Raw genomic sequence first — 25399 nt, 5'->3', positions numbered from 1 at the left:
GGGGAGGGGAAAGAATAGGGAACTTAAAAAAAAAAAAAAAAACTGGAACCACAAAGCAAGCATTTAACAGGTACGGAATCAGCCAGAACTAGCTTTGGAAATGTGTACAGATACGTTAACAGTGAATAGGTTGCATGGCAGCATATAAAAAGCAGCTAAAAATACAAACATGGAATGATAACAGATTAGGGCAGAAATGTAAGCGAGGTGCTATAATGCAGTTCATGAGGCAACACAAATCAGTCTTTTACAGGAGAACTGGTATGCATTTAAAGGCGGGGGACACAAAAGGATAGTACAGTCGGGATTCAAAGGGGATAATAGTGATGATCAATATTTCCTCATCATTGACGGTAACAATGATGTTGATTGACCAGTCTGGATGTTTTGCTATACTTGTAGTGAATGGGGAGGGGAGCAAATAGTAGCACAAACTGCATAACAGAGGCCCAAGCTTAAAATACATAATACTTGGGAAATATGGAAGAGGTAGAAGGTGGTGAGAAGATTAAAGCTCTGAAATTGAGCCTTCCAAAAATGTTTCTCATTAAATAATTCAAAGCAATCTAGGGTGATTAGGCAATGTGAAAATTAAGAAAAACAGTGTTGTCAACAATAGGGAAGATGACTTTGTTGATACCATATTTGATGTGATCATGTAAGTCATTTGAGGCATAATGCGTGAGGTCATGAACAATATCTGGTTGATGGTTCACAAAGCACAGCATAACTGGTGAATTTGAGTGACTTTATGTTATTGAATTTGAAACATAATGCCATTTTAACTGTTTTTTTAGTGATATAAGTTTTGGTGTTCGAACAGGTGTGATTCAATGTTAGGAACAGAGGCGAAGATCATGCACTTCTTTCTCCTTTATTTCTCTCCAACAGCCTTGATCAGAAAAATCAAACTACATTTCTCAGAACACCAGGGAAAAGAAGTAACAACATGAACCAATCAACAACCTTTAATCCTTTTGAGACAAATGAGCTTTCTGCTCCTCCTCTTTTTTCACTGCTCCAGTCGCAAAAGAGTATCTTTACATGTCCTCTCAAACTGCTGATATACGCAGTTGTTATCTAATACTGTTTTTGGCACTTTATATTTCATGCATGGCTTTCACTGTACATTTATCTCCACAGGTTTAACTTTTTGATCATGGGATTTGGCTTTCCAATCGCATCAGGAAGGGGCCACACAAGTGCTGTGGACCTGCAACTGCTACAGGGCCCACTTTCAAGCTGCCCAGGTCCTTTGCTCCTCTACTTACTGGTCGCCCACCATGCTGGAATATATTAGCGGCTCCTCACCACTTAACTGAGATTTTCCACTGCAGACCACAACTCCTGGATGTTTCCCTCCTCCTGCTAAGCACCTGTTCATTGGCTCAGGAAGAGTGGGTTGGGTTACCAGGAGCAGAAACCAGCCCCATAGCCTGGAGAGGGTTGCCCTGTCTTTGTTCATTACTAACCGGATAATTGCACTAACCTCTGCGGGGGATGCTGTGGCTTTGCCCTTTTAAAAAGAGGTTTATTCCAACTGATTATATTTCAGAGAGCACCTCGGTCTGAAGAGCCCCATCTTCAGCCCTAGAGCCTCTGGAGAGTAAATTACTGCATTTGGCAGCTTGCTGACCTAGAACCCCTCACTTGGAGCGAAGACCAGCCTGGACTATCTGGGTTCTCACAACCTCCAAGGCGACTCCTCCACCCCTCAAGGGAGGGGTCAGAGCCCCAGAGACCTAAACACTGAACTTGATTACCTAAAAAAAAAAAAAAAAAAAAATGCTATTCTGGCCACATACCTTAATCTTTTGGGATCTATGATGGAATCCCTACAATAGGGATACCCATTACTATCCATGGATGACCCTGTCTCTCCATAATTTGCCCGAAATCCCTCTCGTTCTGACTGACTTAGGCAATGAGCCTAACAGAGCAGGACACTGTAAATCTGACACACAAGACTCTGGTACAGACACCAATCAAGCTGGCCTATCGGAGCAGATAAGCTGGACCTAGATAACATCCGTCACCCTAGATCTCCTGAATAAGGTCCTGTGAATAAAGTAATCACATATGTAGCAGCTTGCCTCCAGAAACTACTGGACAAGAAGGTGCGCAGCAGACTGCAAGCAGAATGCCCTTGACCATTTATGGAAGGAAAAGTGTCTCTTACTCCAGAAAAGATGGAAACCTACTTAGTTTTCTTGCTAAATATATTAAAGACCCCAAAAACACAACCAACTATTCTTGGTGCTCCCGCCAAGATAAATTACTGGACATTGCAGGCCCTTTCCTGCAGATTCAGGATACGGCAGAGGAGGATAAACAATCAGGATCCCTCATTTTCCCAGAGACCCTCTATGGTCTGGCATAAAGAGCTATAATTTTCATGGGAAATGCCAATTGTGCTGTGTCTACAGTGGGACACAGATCTCTTCTAATGTAAAAAGTAACCGTAATTTGTGGTACCTTGTTCCACGGAAGCGAGGCTGTCGTCCTGGGGGGGGGGGGGGGGCATTTAGGAAACCCCCTTCATAAAAGAGCTCAGAAAGTTTGTTAATACATTCACTTCACTAGATAGGCTCAAGCACCCATTAAAAAGGTTTCCTAGAGGCTGCAAAGGAAAGGGGAGCTCAGCCGGCCACCTGACCTACAATCCTCCTCAACGAAGCCAATATTCCAGGAGGGAATCCAGCAAAATTTGGGGGGGGGGGGGGGGGGGGGGGGGGGGGGTTCCTTCCCCTCATGAGGCACAGGCAGATCTCACTACTACAGAGGCATTTCAGAAAGAAATTCCACTGCCAATTCCTATTCCGGTAAGTGCAACCAACACTCTTCAGACACCGTTAGGGATGTTGGGAAGAGGGTGGGAGCGCATACTGGCACCTTTTCTCCACATCTGGAAATGTTTGACCGCCGATGTTTGGGTACTACAGACGATCACAGGGTTCCAAAGAGTTCTAAAGAGACCCCTTTCTGGCTCAACACCCTTTTTCATTGGTGCTTTTAGAGGCACAATACACTCTTATATATCAAGAGGTTGGGGAGGTATAGGAAAAGTACACCATTATAAGGTCCTACCTAAAACCTCTTTCTGGTTGAAAAGAAGGACAAGGGCATCAGATACGTGAAAAATCTGCAAGATTTCAGCTAATGGGTTGTATACTGCCACTTCAGGATGGAGGGCATTCACCTATTACGAGATATACTTCATCCAGGTCACAGGCTAGTTCACTTAGACCTAAAGGACTCATACCTCATGATCTCCATTTAAAAAAACCTCTCTGCAGAATTCATTTGGAAAGAACAGGTCTACGTATTCCAAACTGTACCCTTTGGCCTTTTCATCAGCACCTTGGTGCTTTACGAAAGGTTCTCAACCTTGCCCTGGAATTTCTCAGGATGCAGGGCATTCACCTGATTGTCTATCTGGACGACATTCTTCTCATGGACCAATCACGGGAGAAACCAACATCTCATCCAGCAATGACAAATACACTCCTGCAAGAACTGAGGTTTGTCATCAGCAGGGAAAATTCCTTCACGATCTCGGTTCAATCTATCATCTTGCGGGGCTTCGTCAAAAAATGTCAGGGCTATACTCAGCCAGCTGAACAAGATGATAGCCAGGACTCGCCAAATGCTCAGGGGAAGGTTAGTTAGACCGCGGTCCTACCTAAGGCATCTAGCGTGGATTGTGGGGTTCCTCTCATTCTCCATCCTAGCAATCTTCACAGGACCACTACACTGCAAGGTCCTACAACGTCTCAAGGCTTCTCATCTTGGGAAGGGCCTAAGGTACTCAGAACAAGTCACACTCTCAGAGGACACCAAAGAGGAGCTTCACTGGTAGTTGAGCCACATGGAGGCATGGAACGAGAGTAATCTTCGGGTCAGACCTGGTCCACAACAGAGTCGGACACACAGCCATTCGGGATGGGGTGCCTCTTGTGGAGGACTATCTGCAGGCGGAAACTGGTCCAAACAGGAATAACTCCATATCAATTGTCTAGAACTCCTTGCTGGATCTTTCACCCTCACATGCTGGACCAAAGAGAGGGCCCAACACTGCATAATACTGAATATGGACAACATGTTGACAGTAGGTACATAAACCGTCCCAGTGGTACTCGATGCAAGATCCCAAGGGACATAGCTAATGACTTCTGGCGATTCTGCCTCGCTCATCATGTCTCAGGAACAGCGGAAACCTGCCTGGGAAACCCAACTAAGTGGTGGGTTGGCACTCGAGATACCTTTGGACTCAAGGATGGCAACTGGACCCACTAGTATTTTGCAATCTAAGCAAGATCTGGGGCTTTGTATCCATCTAGATAGTCTGATCCAAAGGTATTTCAGGAGGAGACCTGATCTGGAGGTGACAGATGCCTTCCTTCAGTGCTGTCAACCAGAGAAAATATATTCTTTGGGATGTTAATAATGCCTTAACCCTGTTTTCATTCTTGGCTCCAATACAAATACCCAAACAGAAAGGAACTTTCTAGCAAATTGGCGATGTTGCTGGGCTTGGTGGCCTACAGGAGAGTTTAAGATGTTAGAGCACTGGATATGTCTAGCAGAATGTATACCCTTGACTAGGTTATGGTTACTGTGTGCAGGACTACAAACACTCACACTAGAGTTAGTTCTTTTTTTTAATTTTTTTTATATATTTTTTATTGATTTTTCAAAACAAAAGCCATACATTTACTTGCGTATACAAACATTAATAACAATTTGTCATTGGTTGCAGTTTGCCGTCTGGCTTTCCCGTATAAAGAACGATATGTATAACAAAACACCTAGAAACTTGTGTGCACTACCCGGTATGATTCTTCCACCCAACTCTCCCGGAGTTGCTGCCGCAAGAGACGAGGCGTTCAATTGTAATTGTAATTCTGTTGCCACTGTCGGCAGGGGCCCACAGTGCTGCGAGGGCGGGGGGGCAGAGAAACCCAGGGAGTGGGGGGGGGGGGGGGCGAGGGGGAAGGGAATGGCACAGTGGAGCGCAACGCTGGTGACTATTGGTTGAGTGTGCAGGCTTCTTGGTGCTATGGCGTACATGTATTGGGGGGGGGGGGGGCTGCTGTGCTAATCATGTTGGCGAGGCATTAATGATGGATATATGTGCTTCCCCAAATGTGGTGATGTCTTTCTGCCGGGGGATGAGCCCACGGTTTTCCAGGTGGGTCCAGCCAACAGTGATTCAGGGGGGTCTTTCATCGTTTTTGGCTTCTAGCCTGGACACCAATACGCCCCAGGTCTCACAGCCCGCCTGCCGCAGTCCCCTACGAGCTAAATTTGTTAATACCTGATGCTCAGTGCGAGCCCAGCGTAGCGTGAGGGCAAGCCAGGCTTTTAAGTCAGGTGTGTTGCGAGCCTTCCAGTTCATAGCTATCAATCTTTTGTACATTACATACGCTAGATCCACAAATCTATGCAAGTGTTTATTTCTTTTCGACCTGGTCCTTAGTCCGAGTAGACAGGATTTGGGATTCGCGTCCAGGTTGAGCCCCGTGATTTCCGCTAGGGCTGCGACCACCCCCCCCCCCCCCCCACCCTCCCCCCAACCGCGGGCACTCCCAGACCATATGATAGAACTGTGCTGTTGGTATGTTGCATCTGGGGCAGGCTGGGTCCGAGCCGGGGAACATGCGCTTAATCCTGGCCGGCGCCAAGTATGTCTGATGTAAATAATTGAACTGTGTGTACCTAAATCTGGGGTTTCTTGAGACCTCGCGTGTATGGGACAGAGCTCTTGACCATTCTGTCTCTGATATTGGAGTGGGCAATACGGTATTCCACCTCTCCTTAGCTTTCTGCAGGTTAACTTCCGGGGGTCTGTTCAAAAGTTTATAAAGGTTTGAGACTGCTTTTCCTTGGTGATCCCAGTTCAGCATGTGGTGCACGGTGACTGAGATGTCAGGCTCTGCGTCGCCAGATGCCCACGTTTTCCTGATTGCATGGCATATCGCGTGGTATGCCAGGAATTGCCCCGGATTAATGTCTGTGAGGGCCTGTATAGCTTCGAAAGTCATTAATTTCCCTTCCTCGAAACAGTCTCCTACTGTGCTTATACCCGCGTCTGACCAAGTTGTAGGTGAATATGAGCCGGCTTCCACCCACCCGGGGAGCCGATCCAATGGGAGGAGTGGTGAGTAGGGTAGTTTTTTAATTCCCTTTTGGATATACTTCCTCCAATATGTGTGTGCCACTATCATCAATGGATTTGTGCATGTGCTTTTAGTCTGCTTGTCCAGCAGCCACACTAGTACGGGAGCGCCCTGGAGTTGGGATTGCAGCCATATGGTTTCTGCCGAGCTGGGTCTATGGAGCCAATTTAAGATCCACTGCAGCTGTGCGGCCGCAGAATAGAGCTAAAAATTTGGGGCGCCCAGTCCACCCATTGCTACCGGATAGTGCAGCGTGGTAAGTGCAACCCGCCTTCTGCCCTCACCCCACACCGGCTGTAACAAGATGGAGTTCAGGCCGACAAAAAAGCTTTTGGGGATATTGATTGGCAGGGCCGCAAAATAATACAACAGTCTAGGTAATATCAACATGTTTGCTATAGCCACTTTACCCAGTGGTGAGAGTGGTAACCTATTCCAGAAGCGTATTGAGCTCTTAACCGAGGACACCGCTTTCCCCAAATTTCCATCCCTTAGATCTTCCGCCTTGTGATAGACGTTGATCCCTAGGTATTTAAATGTGTCAAAGCACCATTTTAAGTGGCCTGATGGGGCGCTCTCCTGCCTCGCAGGGGGCCAGCTGGCTAGTGGGAATATACAGGATTTCCCCCAGTTAACTATTAGACCAGATACCCTTCCGAACTCGGAAAGTAGCGACATCACTGGGGCCAGCGAGTCCTCTACTCTGCGTATGTATATCAAGGCATCATCTGCGTATAATGATATGGAGTGGAGAATGCCGTTCCTTGACACCCCCCATTCTTCTTTTTTGGCCCGGATGCGTACAGCTAGTGGTTCCATCGCTAACGCAAACAGGAGGGGGGAGAGGGGGCAGCCTGGTCTTGTTCCCCTGCTAATCGGAAAGATTTCTGATATTACTCCTCCCGTCTTTACCCTAGCCTGTGGGGCAGTGTACAGAATACGTACCCAGTTTATGAATTTCGGACCAATACCCAATAACTGCATGGTGGCAAACAGGAAGTCCCATTCTAATGTATCAAAAGCTTTTTCTATGTCAAGCGATATCACCACTTTCTCGAGTGTGGTCGGGGAGGTATCTCCCATCACACTGAGCAGCCTCCGGATATTTAGGAAGGTGTTACGTTTCGGGATGAAACCATTCTGGTCATCATGTACCAGGATATGCATGTAGGGCGCTAGTCTATTAGCCAGGATTTTGCCAAGTATCTTACAGTCTAGGTTCAATAGTGAGAGAGGTCTGTAAGACCTGACGTCCGTGGGATCAAGCCCCTGCTTTGGAAGGACCACTATCATTGCCTCTCTCATTGAGGGGGGCAGGATGCCGTTGTTCTCTGCTTCTTCGAACGTTTTTAGGAGATGTGTGTTCAGGTGTGTCGCAAAAGTAGAGTAGTATTCTGATGGCAGGCCGTCTGTGCCTGGGGCTTTATTCCTAGGTAGTTGTTCGAGGGCCTTATTAAGTTCCCCTAATGTGATGGGGGCTTCTAGTGTCTCTCTGTCGACGTGCATTAATTGGGGCAGAGGGGAGTCTGCTAGAAAGGACACAAGCTGTTGGATGGTGCTTGATGTGCTTTTGGCGTATAATTGTGTGTAATATTCCCTGAACGCCTCATTTATATTGGCCTGCGTGTTAGCTATTACGCCTGCGCCTGTTCCTATTGCCCCTATTGGAGGGCACCGCCGGTCCTCCCGCAGCAGCCACGCGAGCAGCCTACCAGATCTGTCGCCTTCCGACTGTAGCCTAGCCACGTGGTGTCTGTGGTCGTGGAGACGTAATGTGGCATCAGCCTTTGCATGTTCCGCGCGCGTTTCCTTCAGAGCCGTATATGGCGTTTCATTGCGAGCGACCGCATTTTCTAGTACTCTTAATTTCTTCTCCAGCTTGCTAACCTCTGCGTGGAGTGTGCGCCTCACCCCCCATGTAGCGGAAATACAATATCCACGGATCACTACTTTGTGTGCGTCCCACTCCATTGCTCTTGATTTTGTGGTGCCGGTGTTTAGATCCCAGTACTGTTTTAGCGCTGTTCTCAGTGAGTCTGTGAATGCAGGGTCGTATAATGCTTCCGCTTGTAGCCTCCATGTTGGAATAGCCTGGCGCTTCCTGCCCCAGTCCAAGGCTATATTAAGCGGTGAGTGATCTGATAGTGTCTTGGCTAGATATTCTGTTCCGCTAATCCCTGTGCAAATCTCCTGAGTGCCCCACATCAAATCTATCCTAGTGTGTACCTTATGTGGTGCTGAGTAAAATGAATACTCCCTGTGTCGTGGGTGTTTCATGCGCCATATATCATGAAGGCTCATGTTACTAGCCCATGTCGATAGTGGGCGGCTAAGGTGTCTATTGACTATTGAATGTGTGGGGGGGTTTGACCTGTCTAATGCTGGATCTGGCGTGCAATTAAAGTCTCCTCCCCATATGGCGGGTGCTTCCGGGTTCGTTAATAACGCTGGAGTGAGTGTACTCAGGAACTCAGGCAGTGCGCTGTTGGGAGCGTATACCCCTATAATTGACAATTGTTTGCCGTCCAGCTTACCCTCCACCACCACATACCTGCCCTCGTGGTCTATCTTGTGCGATGTTTGAGTGAAGGGGACACTTCCTGCTATCCATATGAGTACCCCCCTCGCGAAGGATGAGTAGGATGTGCCCACTATCTGACCTCCCCACTTACTACGTAGATCCTGCAGGTCTGGGTCCCGCAAGTGAGTCTCTTGTAGGATTGCAATATGTGCACCATGGCGTTTGAGTCGTGTGTGCACCCTGGCCCTCTTGGCCGGTGTCCCCAGTCCCCTGACGTTCCAGGTGATTATGTCATATTTGTATGTGCTATGGGTTATGGATTGGGCCATATTCTGTTTGTGAATGTATGTCTTGCTCCCCGGATCCCGGGAAGCCCCATTGGGTCCCCACCGCCCCCGCGGACGGGCCCCACACCGCCGGGCATTTGTCCAGAGTTGTGAGCAGACCGGTAGTGCACGAACTAATAATTACCCTCTTTCCCTCCCCAACTGGATCCCAACCCCAACTATGAACTTGAAACAGGCTACACACCCATGGTGGGTGCAGGCTAAGGCGTATCCGTATGGATAACTGCGGGGGAGCAATAATACTATCCAGATGCGGCTCATTTTAGGGGCTCGCATCCTTCTGCAGACACGGTCCGCAATTAGCTTGGGGCGCTCCCAGGGCACGGCTCTCCACCCATCCCCCCTCCGCTCCGCGCCGCCAGCCGCGCACAATATGAATAAAGGAGTTATCTCCAGGAGCAAACGCATAAGGATACAGAAGTTCAGGTGACGCGGTCCCCTATTTCAGGAGAAAATAGCAAAGTTCGGATCTGTACTCCGGCTGTGGCGGTTGGACCCCCCTAAGGGGATAGTTCAGTGGTTTTTGTTCAGAGCCCTTCGCTGGATGGGACCTTAGCGTCTCAAAGGAGTTTTGAGTTAGTAGGGGAGTTTCTTTTAGGGCCCTGGCTCTCTCCTCTGCAGCCTGTTCCTCCGTGGGTTGACCCCTGGCGTGCCTCTTAGATCGTTTCCTGGGTTTCGTCGTTGACCAGTTCTCGTCAGCACCAGATGCCTCGCGTGGTTGGGCGAAGCCTTTGGCATGCATCCACGTCCAGGCATCTTCCGGAGAGGTGAACACATGGGTGTGATCATCTGTTATTACACGAAGTTTAGCGGGGAACATTAATGCATATTTTATGTCATACTCCCGGAGGCGTTGTTTGACCTGGGTGAAGGAATTGCGTTGCCTTTGCACTTCCTGAGTGAAGTCTGGATAAGCATGAACAGTCGAATCCTCATACCTGTATGGACCTTTGCTGCGGAACTGTTGGAGTATAGTATCCCGGTCTCTGAAGTTTAGGAACCTAGCTATCAGTGGCCTCGGAGGTTGGCCCGGGGCCGGGGGGCGTCCGGGGATTCTGTATGCTCTTTCCACTGAAAAGAATTTGGATGGAGTTCCATTCAAGACCTCTTTAATTAACCAGTGTTCCAGCAGGAGCTCTGAGCTTTGATCCAGAGATTTTTCTGGAAAACCGAGAAACCGTATGTTATTGCGGCGGGATCTGCCCTCCGCCTCCTCCGCTCTTCTCAACAGTGACTTAACTTCTGCGTCTAGGCGGAGAATTTGTTTTTGATTATCCGCTACCGTGGGGGCCAATTCACTTAGCGCCGCCTCCGTTGTCTTCATTTTATCAGATAGTTTGCCATGGTCTACTCTGAGGATGTTCAGATCTTGCGATACCGTGTCTATCCTGGTTTCCAGTGAAGTTTTAGTGTCCATGATTGCTTGCAGAACTTTCTCGAATTGTGAGGAATGGGACATGAGCGTGGACTCCAGCGACTGCAGAGAGGGCGTATGCTGCTGATCTCCGGGCGCCAGGCCTTGCGTGCTCGGGTCCTGGTTTTTAGCTGATTTGGGCCTACCGGCCATTTTTACTTATCTGTTGCGGCCTGATTCCTCCCAAAATCACGCGCTAACCTGCGTTATCTGGGCCCAGCCAGCGAGGAGGGCATACGATTCCCCGCGGGGCAACGCCAATGCAAACTTCAGTATTTGGGCTTCGGCCCTGCTGGTGGTCCTCTTAACGAAAACCTATTCAGGCGATCCAGTGCCTCCCGTCGCTAGTTCCACACGCGCGCCACAAACCCCCAGTCGGTATCCAGCTCCAGTCTCTAGGCCCTCTTCGGTGTGAAGTAGGTGAGTGGCAATCCAAAGCTTAGTGTGTTGCGGGCCCGCACAGTTCGGCACCATTGAACAAAGGATATGGCTCAGCTTGATCCTGACTGACCCTGCACGGATCACGTCTGTGGTGGTCTCGGTATCCAGCTGCAGGCTCGAAGTCGACTCCCGGGGCGGGCGCAGCGCGTAAACAGGCACGAGATACAGGAGGCACCCCCAGTGGCCCGCATGAGGATTCGTCACCCGACCTTCATCCCCCCTTGTGGGCGGGAGGGGGTAGCCGGCGCAAGGCAAAGGCAACGACTCCCAGTTTCCCTCGCCGTGCACCCGTCTCACCGTCAGAACCTCCAATCAGGTAAACCCCACCTCAGGGGAAGACAACGCCAGCGGCCTCCTGGAGAGGGCGCAACTGCTGTGGCCGAGCTCACAGCCGCCCGGCAGGACTCACAGCCCTGTGGAGCATCCGGAGGGGTCCAGGGCGCGGATCCCGACCCACTCACGGAGCAAATTGCCCCAGTCCAGTTGCAATACTCCCACAAGGCCTGCCGCGGGGGGGAGGCGCCTCTCATCACTCGCCCCCAGCCGCGGCACGCCACAGTTCCTCTGAGCTCCCCTCGCCTGGTGGAGGGGGGGGGAGAGCCCCTATGTCCGATATCCTGGCGAGGAGGGGGCGCCCGGGGCGGGGCCGAGAAGAATATGGGCTTAACACCCTCGCGAGGTGGGTCGCTCCCGGCTCCGCGCACCCACCTCTCCTCCAGAATCCGGAGCCGCGACCAGCCCGGCGCGGCCGACAAGATGGCGGCCGCAGCTTTCAGCTCCGGTCCGCACCGCAACAGCACCTCAGCCCGGCCGCCCGATCGCACCTGGAGTCGTCAGTAGGCGGAGAGCGGCCACAGAAGCTGATCCCGCCGCAGGGATATGGCAGCGGCGCCCCAGGAGCGCCCCGCAATTGTTTTTCGTGGCGAGCCCGAGAGGAGCGCTTAATCAAGCGTCCTTCCCGGCCGCCATCTTGGCTCCTCCCCACTAGAGTTAGTTCTTAACCAGCATTTGATGACTGGCCAAAATTGGGTTGTGCAATGCCTGAAAGAGTAGGAGTGCATGACTGATAAACTGAGATCCATTGGAGAATGTCAACTGCTCCCTTCAATTTGTAAACCTTTCAAAGCAGTCTCGTATGATTAACAGATTGGTCAGGGGGGGACATGCAAAAATCAGGTATAGATATCAAACTTTGCTGGCACACACTGTGTGAGGCACCATGGCCTCCAAAGCCTTTTCTGTCGGAACACGGCTTGAGGACATTCTGAATGCTGCCGAATGGTCCTCAGATGCCACATTTAAAATCTTTTATTTCAAAACTGTTGTGGGTGTGGCCTCTAGTGTTCAGTAAGCTCTTAACATGCATAATCCTCACCTCAGGTACTGACACAGAATGAAAACTTTCCTAGTAACTGTAAAGGACTGTTTCAATTCTATTGAGGGCACAGACGCAAGGATTATTCCTTCACTTAGAAATGGGATATTCTAACTTTTCACCTGCATTCCTCAATCAGTTGTCTAACTATAGGCTTCAGAAATAGCTTTATTTCTCAGTATGTAAAAGAGTTATACCTTGTAATATCAATGTATTAGAAATAAAAAATGATGATCGCTATTGTTGTAAACTCTTAATTAAAACCAAGATTTTTCTTTATTAGTAACTGAACAGATGGAGAAATGCTACATCTGGGAGGTACATGGCAGCTGTCGTGCAAGGAAAGAGGAGGGTCAGGACCCTCACTCTGCTCTTCAAAGAATAAAAGATTGGCTCATGTGGTTACATGTTTTCCCTAGTGTTCTGGGAAATGTAGTTTGGTTTTCTGATCAAGGCTGCTGGAGAGAAATTAAGGAGAAAGAAATGAATAATCCTCACCGTTGTGTCCTTATTAGACTTGAAATTTTCCTTTATGATTAATTTTCCATTGTGAACACATTTTCTGATTTGTTAATAAGTATTAGCACCATTCTGACATATCTCCAGTACAACTGGGTGGCAATTATAGAAAGTGGCTAGGATGCAACATGTCACATTTGGGCAGATCTGTCCATCGTAAGAAATCTTGGGGGAGAGGAGGAGAGAAGAAAGAAGAGTATACATTTGAAAAAGTTGTTTTTCACATTCAAACTTGAATGGGAACTTTGTTTGCTCTCCGAGACCCCAAGACATACCAAGATGAGTGTTGACGACCCCCTGTTGGTTAATTATCAATCTTTAGTTATAGTACAGCCAGATATTTATGGGTACATATGCACCTAGGGTGAGGAATTGAGAGGCTGGGGAAATTGTGTTGTATTGTATTCTTCAATCACTACAACTGATCTAATACTCTCTATGTTACTGGTGTGCTACCTTTGTAAAGAAGTGGTGTAAAGTGTATTACAATGGAATTGGAAAATGTCACTTACCCAGTGTACATCTGTTCGTGGCATGTTCCGCTGCAGATTCACATGCTGTGCATATACTTCTGCCATCTAGTGTTGGGCTCGGAATGTTACAAGTTGTTTTTCTTCGAAGAAGTGTTTTCTTGTCACGGGATCGAGTGACTCCTCCTCTTCGGCTCCATTGCATATGGGCATCGACTCCATGTTAGATTGTTTTCCCGCAGAGGGTAAGGTAGGAGTGATAGAGTATAAAGAAAAGAGATGTCCATACTAATGGAATGTTAAATATATACATATCTACATTTGTACAAATATTGTTAACTTAAACGACTACAGGCTGTAGGGGAGGTGGGAGGGTGCATGTGAATCTGCAGCGGAACATGCCACGAACAGATATACACGGGTAAATGATATTTTCCATTCGATGGCATATGTAGCTGCAGATACACATGCTGTGCATAGACTAAAAGAAGTTAGTCCTCCCATAAAAGCGGTGGTTAGCCTGTAGGAGTTGAAGTTGTTTGAAATAATGTTCGGAGTACAGCTTGACCTACTGTGGCTTGCTGTGTTGCTAAAACATCTACACAATAGTGTTTAGTAAATGTATGTGGTGTTGCCCAAGTAGCTGCTTCACATATTTCAGCCACTGGTATGTTTCCTAAAAAAGCCATTGTAGCACCTTTTTTCCTTGTGGAATGTACTTTTGGAGTAACTAAGAGTTGCCCTTTGGCTTTAATGTAGCATGTTTGGATACATCTTACTATCCATCTTGCTAATCCTTGTTTTGAAATGGGTTACCCGTATGCGGTTTTTGAAAGGCTACAAACAGTTGATTAGTTTTCCTGAATGGTCTTGTTCTATCTATACAGTACATTAGTGCCCTTTTAAGGCCTAATGTATGTAGAGCCCTTTCTGCCACAGAATCTGGCTGAGGGAAGAAGACTGGTAGTTCCACTGTTTGATTGATATGAAAAGGTGATACCACTTTTGGAAGAAATTTAGGGTTAGCTCGTAGTACAACTTTATGTTTGTGTACTTGTACGAACGGTTCTTTAATAGTGAAAGCTTGAATTTCACGGACTCTTCGCAATGATGTAATTGCGACTAGGAAGGCAACCTTCCATGTTAAGAATTGCATTTGACATGAGTGCATAGGTTCAAATGGTGGGCCCATAAGTCGCATAAGCACCATGTTTAAATTCCAAGAAGGAACTGGAGGTGTTGTGGGTGGAATGATGCGTTTTAAGCCTTCCACAAAGGCTTTAATAACAGGAACTCTAAATAAAGAGCTGTGCTGTACATTTTGCAAATATGCTGAAATTGCAGTAAGATGTATTTTTATGGAAGAAAATGCTAAATTTGATTTTTGTAAATAACATACAATATCTTGTATTGATGCTGTAAGAAGGGCAGATTGTTTAGATTGACAGTAATATACAAATATTTTCCATTTGTTAGCATAGCACTGTCTAGTAGTGGGTTTTCTTGCTTGTTTAAAAACCTCCATACATTCTGATGGTAAATACCCAAGCTCTATGACCTCAGGAGCCAAATCGCTAGATTGAGGGGTTTGGGATTTGGGTGCCTTATTTGCCCTTTGTTTTGTGTCAACAGGTCTGGTCTGTTTGGGAGTCTGGAGTGTGGTACTACTGACAGGTCTAACAATGTTGTGTACCACGGTTGACGTGCCCACGTTGGTGCTATGAGTATCATGTTGAGTGCGTTTTGACGCAATTTGTTGACTACAAATGGAATGAGTGGGAGAGGGGGAAAGCAAGCAAATATCCCTGACAAATTGATCCATAGAGCATTGCTCTTGGATAGGGGATGTGGGTGTCTGGATGCAAAGCTTTGGCATTTTGCGTTTTCGCTTGTGGCGAACAGATCTATTTTTGGTGTTCCCCATTGTTGAAAGTATTTTTGAAGTACTTGAGGGTGAATCTTCCACTCGTGTGTTTGTTGATGATTTCTGCTGAGAACATATGCGAGTTTCCTCATTTCACACCCCATTCCATTATACATATGCGAGTTGGTTGTGTATCCCTGGAATGTATTGTGCTACCAGGTGAATTTGGTTGTGTATTGCCCATTTCCAAATCTTTTGAGCTCTGAGGGAGAGTTGGGACGAATGTGTTCCTCCTTGCTTGTTTAGGTAATACATGATGGTCATGTTGTTTGTTTTCTTCTGAGTAAGAAGAGGCTGAAAAGCTTTGAGTGCTAGGAAGACAGCTAACAACTAAGTGATTTATGTGTAGCTGTCTGTGTTGGGCATCCCATTGTCCTTGGATGTTGCGATTGCTGAGGTGAGCTCCCCAACCAATCATTGATGCTTCTGTTGTAATTATGGTCCGAGGAACAGGGTCTTGAAAGGGCCGCCCTTTGCTTAGATTTGTGGAATTCCACCACTGAAGGGACATGTATGTTTGGCTGTCTATCAACACTAGATCTTGAAGTTGACCGTGTGCCTGTGACCATTGTTGTGCAAAGCATTGTTGTAAGGGCCGCATGTTTAGTCTTGCATGTGGGATGGTTGCAATACATGATGCCATCATCCCTAATATTTTCATGAAAAATCTGAGAGTGTACTGTTGACCGGTGTGCATCTGTGCGATTATATTTTGGAATGCTTGTATTCTTTGTGTATTTGGACTTGCTAGCGCTTTTTGAGTATTTAGAAATGCACCTCAATATTGTTGTATTTGCGCAGGTTATATATGCAACTTTTGGAAATGTATTGAGAACCCTTGCGTGTGCAGGGTTTGTATTACGTAATGTGCATGTTTAGACATTGCGTATGACTGGTTGATTTTATCAGGCAATTGTCCAGATATGGAAAGACATGCATATGTTGTCTTCTTAGAAAGGCTGCGGCTACTGCTAGGCACTTTGTAAATACCCTTGGAGCTGTTATTCCGAAGGGTAACACTTTGAACTGATAGTGCTTTCCTTGAATGACAAACCTGAGATATTTTCTGTGCGCCGGTGGATGGGTATATGAAAATACACATCCTTGAGATCTAATGTTGCCAAGAAATCGTGTTTTTGAAGTAGTGGGATAACATCCTGGAGAGTTACCATGTGAAAGTGTTCTGACAGGATGTAAAGATTGAGGGTCCGGAGATCGAATATTGGCCTTATGCTGCCATCCTTTTTGGGAATCAGGAAGAACAATGAGTAAACTCCTGTCCCTACTTGATTTTGTGGCACTGGCTCTATTGCTTGAGTAATAGAGATTTGATTTCTTCCTGTAACAGACTGATGTGTTCTGTGGATAGTTTGTGTGGTTTTGGTGGAATGTTTGGTGGAGTTTGTATCAATTTTAGGTAATAACCATTGCGGATAATTGATAATACCCAATTGTCTATGGTAATGTTTTGCCAATTGGTGTGGAACGTTTGTAGTCTTTCTCCCACAGGGAAGGTGTGGAGTGGAAGGGAATGAAACAAGTCACTGTTTAGTATGTTGTGAAGCTTGTTTAGGTGTTTGATATTTTCCTCTACCTCTGGGGTACTGCCCTTTATATGTGCCCTTAAACCACCTCGTTGGTTTTGAGGTTGAGAGGCTGGTTTTGGCTGTGATGTGGATGCCTCTGCAGTTTGAGCCCTAAATCCACCTCTAAACTGAGGCTTCTGAAAGGATCCCCTGTATTGTGTGGTGTATTGTGCAGCCATCGCTTTTGCGGTGTCTGAATCCTTACGTAATTTTTCAATTACAGTGTCCACTTCTGGGCCAAAAAGCTGTTTTTTGTTGAACGGCATATTCAACACCGCTTGTTGGATTTCGGGTTTGAACCCGGAGGAGCTGAGCCATGCATGCCTCCTGATTGTTACAGCAATGTTGATGCTCCTGGCAGCTGTGTCTGCTGAGTCTAGGGCAGATGTAATCTGGTTATTGGTGATGGCCTGCCCTTCCTCCACTATCTGTTGTGCCCTCTTTTGGTGTTCCTTGGGGAGATGTTGAATTATATCTTTCATCTCATCCCAATGGGCCCTGTTGTATCTAGCCAACAACGCCTGTGAGTTGGCTATTCTCTATTGGTTGGCTGTCTGGGATGCCACTCTCTTCCGTGCAGCATCATATTTTCTATTCTGTTTGTCTGGTGGGGGTGCATCACCTGACGACTGAGTTTGGCCTCTTCCTGGCAGTGCTTACCACTACTGAGTCTGGAGGGAGTTGCTAAGTTATATAGACAGGATCGAAGAGAGGTGGCTTGTAGTTTCTCTCTACCCTGGGAGTTATTATTCTTGCTTTGACAGGCTCGCTAAATATTAGATCATCATGTTTTAGCATGCCCGGGAGCACAGAGAGCGCATGTTGTGTGCGTGGAGGAGAGTGTATTAAACAAAAGATCGGCCTTCGACGGTTCAGTGTGCATGGTGACACTATGGTATGCTGCAGCCCTAGCTAGTACTTGATTGTACCATGTACTATCCTCAGGTGGTGAAAGCTTAGAGGGATAGCAGTCTGGGTCATTCTCGGGAATGGGATCTGGATCATAGAGATCCCATGGGTCTACATTATCTTGTTGCGAGTCAACTAAATGTGATGGTGACTGCATTGGTGTAGGACTGGTAGGAGGAGAGATATGCAGGTGTGGAGAGTGAGGCGGAGAATGAGGAGGAGGAGAAAATTGAGGAGGTGGTGGTGGTCTCTCCCTTGTCTTTGGCACCTGAGCTGCAGCAGGGTAGTGTCCAATTCCTCCTGAAAGGCTAATTTCCTCTTAGGTTTTAAAGGAGGTGCTGGTAATATTCTGCCAGTATCTTTGCGGATATGAATCCTGGCTTGCCTTTCGTCCACCACTTCAAGTATTGGCTGTACTTGTGTGTCCTCCTCAGAAGTCTTATGGCTTTCTTTGAGAGTCTTAGAAAGCCCATGCTCCTCTGTATAACCTGCTCTTTTCGGCACCGAAGCTGGCTTTTTCAGTATTGAAAAGGATGGTGTTGTGGATGGTTTCGGCTCTAAACGCGATTTTCGAAATTTCGAATCCGAAGAGCGGTGTTTGCTCAAGTTGGAGACTGAGCCTTTAGTCGACTCCAATGGTTTCGGAGGAGTGGCCTTTTTCGGTGCCGAACTGGCGGTTTGGTCACCGGGTGTCTTCTTTCGGGCTGAACCATGGCCTTTCGGCAGTGGCGTACCCAAGGCCTTAAATTTCTGTCTTTGGAATGGTACAGAGGCAGGCGTACTCACGTTCTGTCCTGCCGTGACCAGTCTGTCTTCCTCAGATTCCTGGTTGGAGTCGGAACTTAGAACGGAGACTGCTGTGTGCATGATCTCTTCCTCTTCGACGTCAAGATGTTCGGAGCATTTGGACGACATCTCGAGCCTTCGTGCTCTTCTGTCCCAAAGTGTTGGTTTTTTTTGATCGGCAGGCCTCGCATTTTTCTTCTTGATGATCTGGGAAAAGGCAAAGATTACAGACGAGGTGTTGGTCTGTATAAGGGAATTTGGCGTGGCACCGAGGACAGAATCGGAATGGAGTCCGATCCATGAGGCTTCCACACGGTCGGCCCGACCAGGCCTGAGTTGGGCGCGCGCATCCCGAAGGGCAGGAAGAGATATCTGTCCGACTGTACCGAAGTGTCAGTAGAAGATGTAACGTGATAGATACAATACCGATGAAAAAATGAAGCGTTTTCAAAGTTTTCCTTATTGAACCATCAGAGCGGAAGGAAACCCGTCCGAACCCGACGACGGAAAGAAAACAATCTAACATGGAGTTGATGCCCATGCGCAATGGAACCGAAGAGTAGTCACTCGATCCCGTGACTCGAAAAAACTTCTTCGAAGAAAAATAACTTGGAACACTCCGAGCCCAACACTAGATGGCAGAAGAATATGCACAGTATGTGTAGCTGCAGCTACACATGCCATCGATCATAAAAAAACATTCCAGTAAAAATGTCACTAAGCAAATAAGAACTAGTAAACTACTTTCAGAAAGTACATACATACCGGACTGTATTCATGAGATACAATGCCTCCAACACCATTTACATCTGTGAGCTCTCTTCTTTTTTTCTCTCTTATTAGTATTTTACTAACATCATCTTCCAGTCTATTGAAAAATTCACCATCCTGTGATAAGGGATGTGGAGACCTCAATTCCTGCAAAGAATAGAATGTATATGATTAAATGTGGGAAAAACACCTATAAAAACAGTGTTCTAAGAGATCTTACTACAAATTAGAAAACAGAACATGGAAGGGTGCAAGGTTTGAGCCTCCAACAAAATAGAGGCCTTTTTAGTGAACACTGTCCGATACGCCTGCATTTGATCAGTATTCATTTTACTTTGTGTCTTGCAATCAGCGAACCTGCTTGTGAGGAGGAGAATAAAGGATTTCAAAATGGAATCCAATTCAAAACAATAAGACCCAATGTAAATAAAACTATATCTAGTTAGTGATTAGGCAGTGCATTCCTGCGTTTGCAGGAGTGAGCAAGTATCAGTGTATTACTATGTGTATAGCAGTAATAGAATGACGTTCTTCATCTCTATGTGAGTGAGGGTAAATATTTAAAGTCTGCTTTTATGACTTGGTATGAAAGGAAAAGCACTAAGGTGGTAGACCATAAATGTAGTACAGCACAAAATTAATAATAGGGCTTATTGTCAAAGTAATGGTGAGTTATTCATGCAAGTTCTCAACGCTGATTTTTGCTCGTTACAAACAAAGCACTGCAGCTGGTGACCTGCATGTCTAACAGGGATCTATGCAGCTCACATGCTTCTTGTTGAGCAATTTTTCCAGAAAGGAAACAGTGGGTCTTGGTGGTAAGAATTTTCGGACCATGAGGGCCTAGGGAAATGCAATAATGATTTAAATAAAATAAATATTTCTCATGGTATACATACAAGCCCCTCCCTGCCCTGAGTTAACTAACAGTTAGTGAACCTAGTATCCTGACTTTCCTTTGGACAAAAATCGACTGAGACCCAAATCCTAGCTCTGATGTTAAGTAAGAAGTGCCTAAGCAAAAACATTACGGTCTGTGTCCCTTGGAGATGCACATTGAGCTGTGGTGGCAGCATACCATTCTTGACGCGTAGTCTGGGGGTGGACCTTCTTTCTGTTGTCCAGAATTCAGCATAATGCCAACAGGACCAGTAGTGTAAAGTTCTGCTTATATGTCACACCCAAACCCTGTTGTGACATACATGGGAATGCGTGCTGCATGCATGTTGTGTATGGTCCCTACTAGCAGGGCCTCATTAATGTATGTACACTATAAACTAGTGGTATCCACCCTGGATTGCCCTTGGCTTTGACATGGCACAAGATGGAAGTGTTGATTCAGCCTCCCCAGTCAGTGGGCCATGCACTTAAGGAGGCTACGCACGGTCACAGGTACATATTTCCTTTTTATAAGGGACAGAACCAGATGAGACAGTTCCTGGCCAGTTCATGCTGACAAGGTCTAATTTGCATTCCTATTTCTGCATGTTGATGATACACAACTATACCATAGTACTCTGGAGGCCCACCAATGCGGGCAAGGAAGGCACCAAGGAATGAGATCCCACTCTTAACTAACTATAAGTCCAGGCATGCTTTTTCTCCTTGTGATGTGTGCAAAACCCACAACTCGGATTAAAAGTCCCATATGAAGCCTACATCACACACTGATTCCACTTGGTATTCTGGCATCTGAAGTTGCTATTGAAAACTTTATTCATAACTCTTGTTCTTTGTATTCCCTGGTTAGACATAGTTTCTTTGGCACCTTCTGGGATATTTTGAGGGAAACGTTTTTTTCTGAAATCCAAATTTCTGCAGAGATGAACTGTAGTTATACTAATTTGGTCCCCAGATCGCATAACTTGGTCTGCGGATCCCAGATATTGTCCTAAAAAGTAATTTTCATTCAACCTTCTTGAACCACCATGTACCGAGGCCTTCTTGGACCCACGTTGGTTCCCTATTTTAGCGTTCTTTTATATTTCATATTTTACACTTTGGAGCTGCAGTTCTTTTTAATAGTGACATTTTACACACTTCGCTCGCATTATATTATTCTAGGATTATCTTGTACAAGTTATTTATTTTAGTTAGCTTTTTCTAGACATATAATTAGTACATTCTGTTCAAGGCTAGGAACACAGTACACAATATCCTAGTGCTTGCATTGACCATTCAGGAAGGAAAATGTTACTTACCTAGTAAGCATCTGTTTGTGGCATGTAGGGCTGTAGATTCACATGCTCTGCATACTTGCCCCATCTAGTGTTGGGTCTAGAAGGTTGCAAGATCTTTTTGTCTGAAAAGTCTTTCGAGTCAGGAGACTTAGTGACTCATCCTCCTGCCTGCAATGTGCATGATCCTCGACCAGATGTTTAGAATGTTTTCCCACAGACGGTGATGAATGGAGTGTGATGGAAAGGTAAGTAAACAAAACGATAATTTGTTATAATATGTATTTATGTACTGTAACTGCCACAGGTGACCGGGGAAGCGGGTGGGTGCATGTAAATCTACAGCACTACATGCCACAAACAGATGCTTACTGAATAAGTAACATTTACTGTTTTATGGCATGTGTGGCTGTAGATACACATGATCTGCATAGACTGTAAAGCAGTGCCTCCATAAAAGCGGTGGCTAAACTGTGGGTTATACAGTATTCTGAAACAGAGTGCGCAGCACTGCCTGCCCTACATTGGCTTTTTTGGTGTGCTAAAACATCCACACAATAATATTTAGTGAAAGTGTGTGGTGTTGACCATTAAGCTGCCTTACAAAAGTGCTATAAGTATGGTACCTAGAAATGCCATGGATAAAGCTTTAGTACATGTTTAATGTTCTCTAGAGGTAGTAGTTAGTGGCCTTTTGGCTTTTGCATAGCAATGTTGAATGCATCTTGCTATAGTAGATTTAGCAATAGGGTTACATATATGAGGTGGAGAAAAAGCAACAAAAAGTTGTTTGTTTTTCCTAAAAGTTTTAGTTCTACCAATATAGAACATAAGCGCTCTTTCATGTCTAATGCGTGGAGGGATCTCTCAGCAATTGAATTAGGTTGTGGTAAAAAAAACTGGCTATTCAATAGTTTAATTGCTATGAAATTGAGACACAATCTTTGGTAAAAAGAATGTTAATGCCAGCTCACTTACACATCTCAGGGAGGTGATTGCAACTAAAAAGGCTACTTTCCACGAACCTGTAAAAGACATTAGTGCATTGGTTCAAAGGGTGGTCCCATAAGTCTAGTGAGGACTATATTCAGATTCCAAGAGGGAACTGGCGGTAGTCTTGGGGGTATTACCCTTTTACGTCCCTCCATAAAAGCCTTTTTGACAGGGATTCTAAGAAGAGAAGAATGTTGTCTGTTCTGCAGGTAAGCAGCTCTGGCTGCTAAATGTAATCTTACAGAGGTATATGCTAAATTTGCTTTTGCAAATTAAAAAGGTACAAAATTCTATTTTGTGTAGACGATTGAAAAGAGTCCCAGTTTTGAGAAATACAATAGTTAGCAAAACGCTTACACTTGGCTGCATAACATTCTCTAGTGGTTAGTTTGCGTGCTTCCTTAAGAATGTCCATAAATTCCTGAGGTAAATTTAATTACCTAAACTCTATGACTTCAGGAGACAAATTGCCAGATTCAAGTCCTTGGGGTTTGGTGTCTGATTCTGCCTTTGTTCTGAGTGAGAAGGTCCAGTCTAGAAGAAGCTTCTTGTGTGGTACTAATGATAGATCCAGTAGCGTGGTGAAACATGGTTGTCTTGCCGATGTGGGTGCCACTAGTATCATTGTGAAAAAGGTTTGCTTGAGTTTCCAAACCACATACGAAAGAAGAGAGAGAGGTGAAAAAGCATAGGCAAATATTCCTGACCAGTTCATCCATAGAGCATTGCCCTTGGACTAAGGGTGTGGAATCCTAAAGGCGAAGTTTGGGCATTTTGAGTTTTCTTTTGTTGCAAATAGATTTATGTCTGAAACATCCAATTTATGGAAGTACGGTTGGAAGATTGGTGGAGTTCCCATTTGTGGACCTGTTGCGGCATCCTTCGGAAGAGGTCGGCAAAAGTGTTGTGAGACCTGGGCTGGTGTTCTGCTAACAGGTAAATGTTATGATGAATGGCCCAGTGCCAAATTGTCTGTGCAAGGTGAGACAACTGTAGTGAGTGTGCCCCCCTTCACTGCTTCTGCAAATAAAACATGGTTGTCATGTTGTCTCTGGGGATGAGGACTACTTTGTTTCTCAGATGTGTGGCAAAGGCTTTAGGTGCTTGATGAACGGCTAGCATCTCCGGGCAGTTGATGTGCAGAAGTGTGTGCACATGATCCTAAAGACCCTGTATTGTAAGGTTGTGAAGATGGGCACCCCATCCGTGAAGCGTACATTGTCAGAATGACTTGTGGAACAGAGTCTATAAATGGCCGCCCTTTGGAAAGATTGGCTTTGTTCCACTACTGCAGAGAGTGAAAAGTGCGGTTGTCTACCAACACTTGATCCTCCAAATCACCCTGTGCTTGCGATCCCTGGTCTGACAACACAGCGGACGCATGTGAAAGCATGAATGTGCCACGATTGCAATGCAAGAGGCCATCATTCTAAGAAGTATCTTAAAGTTTTGTATCCTTTCTGAATTTGGATAAGCTGTTCCCAGCTGTGTATTGATGATAGCCCCATGGTAAGGTTGTACCTGTAATGGGGTAAGATGGGACTTCTGGAAATTGATTGTGAATCCTAACTGGTGAAGCAGGCCTATTGTGGCTTGAGACATTGGTGAAGAGAGATGGCTATGATAAGCCCGTCGTCTAGGCATGGATACACATGGATCTTTTGCCTGCATAGGTGAGCTGCTACTACCACAAGGCATTTTGTAAATACTCTTGGTGCTGTGGTGACCCCGAATGGAAGCACCTTGAACTGATAATATTGCACTTGAATGACAAATCTGAGATGCTGGCGATGTGTTGGGTGCCTAGGAATATGGAAGAAGCGTCCTTTAGATCTAGTGCTGATAGAAATTCATCTTGTTGTATCAGAGGTAGCATATCCTGTAGAGTGACCATATGAATATGTTCTGATTAAGGGTCTGAGATCTAGGATAGGTCTTAGTGAGCAGTCCTTTTTGGTTATGAGAAACTAAAGGGAGTACACTCCAGTTCCTTGTTGTTGACTAGGAACTGGTTCAATTGCTCCTTTGAGAAGTAAATACTATATCCTCTGTGTAAACCTGTGAAAGAGTGTGATGATGAGATGATATGTTGGAGGTGTGGAACTGAGTTCCAGGCAATAACAATGTTGGATAAAATCCAACGCCCTTTGATCTGTTCTAATTTGTTGACAATTTTGTCCCCACACAGGTGTTAAGTGGGAAGCTGTAGAGAGTCACTATTTTGAGACAGTGGCAGATGCTTGGAATCAGACTGGACCCCAAGATAAGTATAGAAGAACAAGTTACTTACTTTCGGTAACACATTATCTGTAGAGACTTTGGCTAGCTGCAGATTCCTTACATTTGAATTGCCCGGCGTCCGCTTCGAATTGGGAATTTTTAGCTGAGCAATACCCTGCGCACGCCATCGGTGGTGTCGTTTGGCTCTGTGTGTGTCGTTCAGCACCACGTGGCGTCAGCGTCATTGGAGACGTCTGTGACGTCACGGTCGCCTATAAAGGCACCACCCTGGAGCACATACGTCAGTTCTTTTACCCACAAACTACCACGCCAGAAGCGCAGTCATGGGCAGAACTAACAGTTTGTCTGTGCAAAACTAGGGCCCTGAAAGGGATAAATCCTAACTCTACTAGACATATCTGCAGAGCGGGGAGGCATGAGTGGATGTAAGGAATCTGAAACTAGATAGTCTCCACTAGATAATGCGTTACTGAAGGTAAGTAACTTGTTCATCTTAGACTTCTAGTTGCAGATTCCTTACCTTTGAATAAATACCCAAGCCATAACCTCCTGGCAGTGGGCTGTGGTTACCTCTACTACACTAAAAAGTCCTATAGGACTGAAAGGGCAAAGTGTCAGTCTCTGCGAACCGGATTGTCCAGGCAGTAATGTTTTGCAAACGTATGCAAAGAAGCCCACGTTGCCAGCTGACAAATATCCAGTACTGGAACGCCCAGGCTAGCGCAGTGGTAGCAGCTTTGCCCCTG

At 46.0% G+C, this 25399-nt stretch overlaps 1 protein-coding gene across 5 annotated transcripts in view; it reads right to left on the bottom strand.

The window, feature by feature from the left end:
* The window catches only part of GKAP1 (G kinase anchoring protein 1), an 814129-nt gene that overhangs the window by 368040 nt on the left and 420690 nt on the right, over positions 1 to 25399 (bottom strand). For all 5 annotated transcript variants that reach the window (XM_069229880.1, XM_069229873.1, XM_069229909.1 and 2 more), the window contains exon 7: positions 19237 to 19389. In XM_069229880.1, the coding sequence (XP_069085981.1) occupies positions 19237 to 19389 (153 nt within the window). The remainder of the gene's footprint in view (positions 1 to 19236; positions 19390 to 25399) is intronic.

The sequence above is a fragment of the Pleurodeles waltl genome, chromosome 1_1, assembly GCF_031143425.1.
Source record: "Pleurodeles waltl isolate 20211129_DDA chromosome 1_1, aPleWal1.hap1.20221129, whole genome shotgun sequence".
In the NCBI taxonomy this organism is placed as follows: Eukaryota; Metazoa; Chordata; class Amphibia; order Caudata; family Salamandridae; genus Pleurodeles; species Pleurodeles waltl.
Note: the sequence above shows the minus strand (reverse complement) of the source record. Positions and strands in the feature narration are given on the sequence as shown.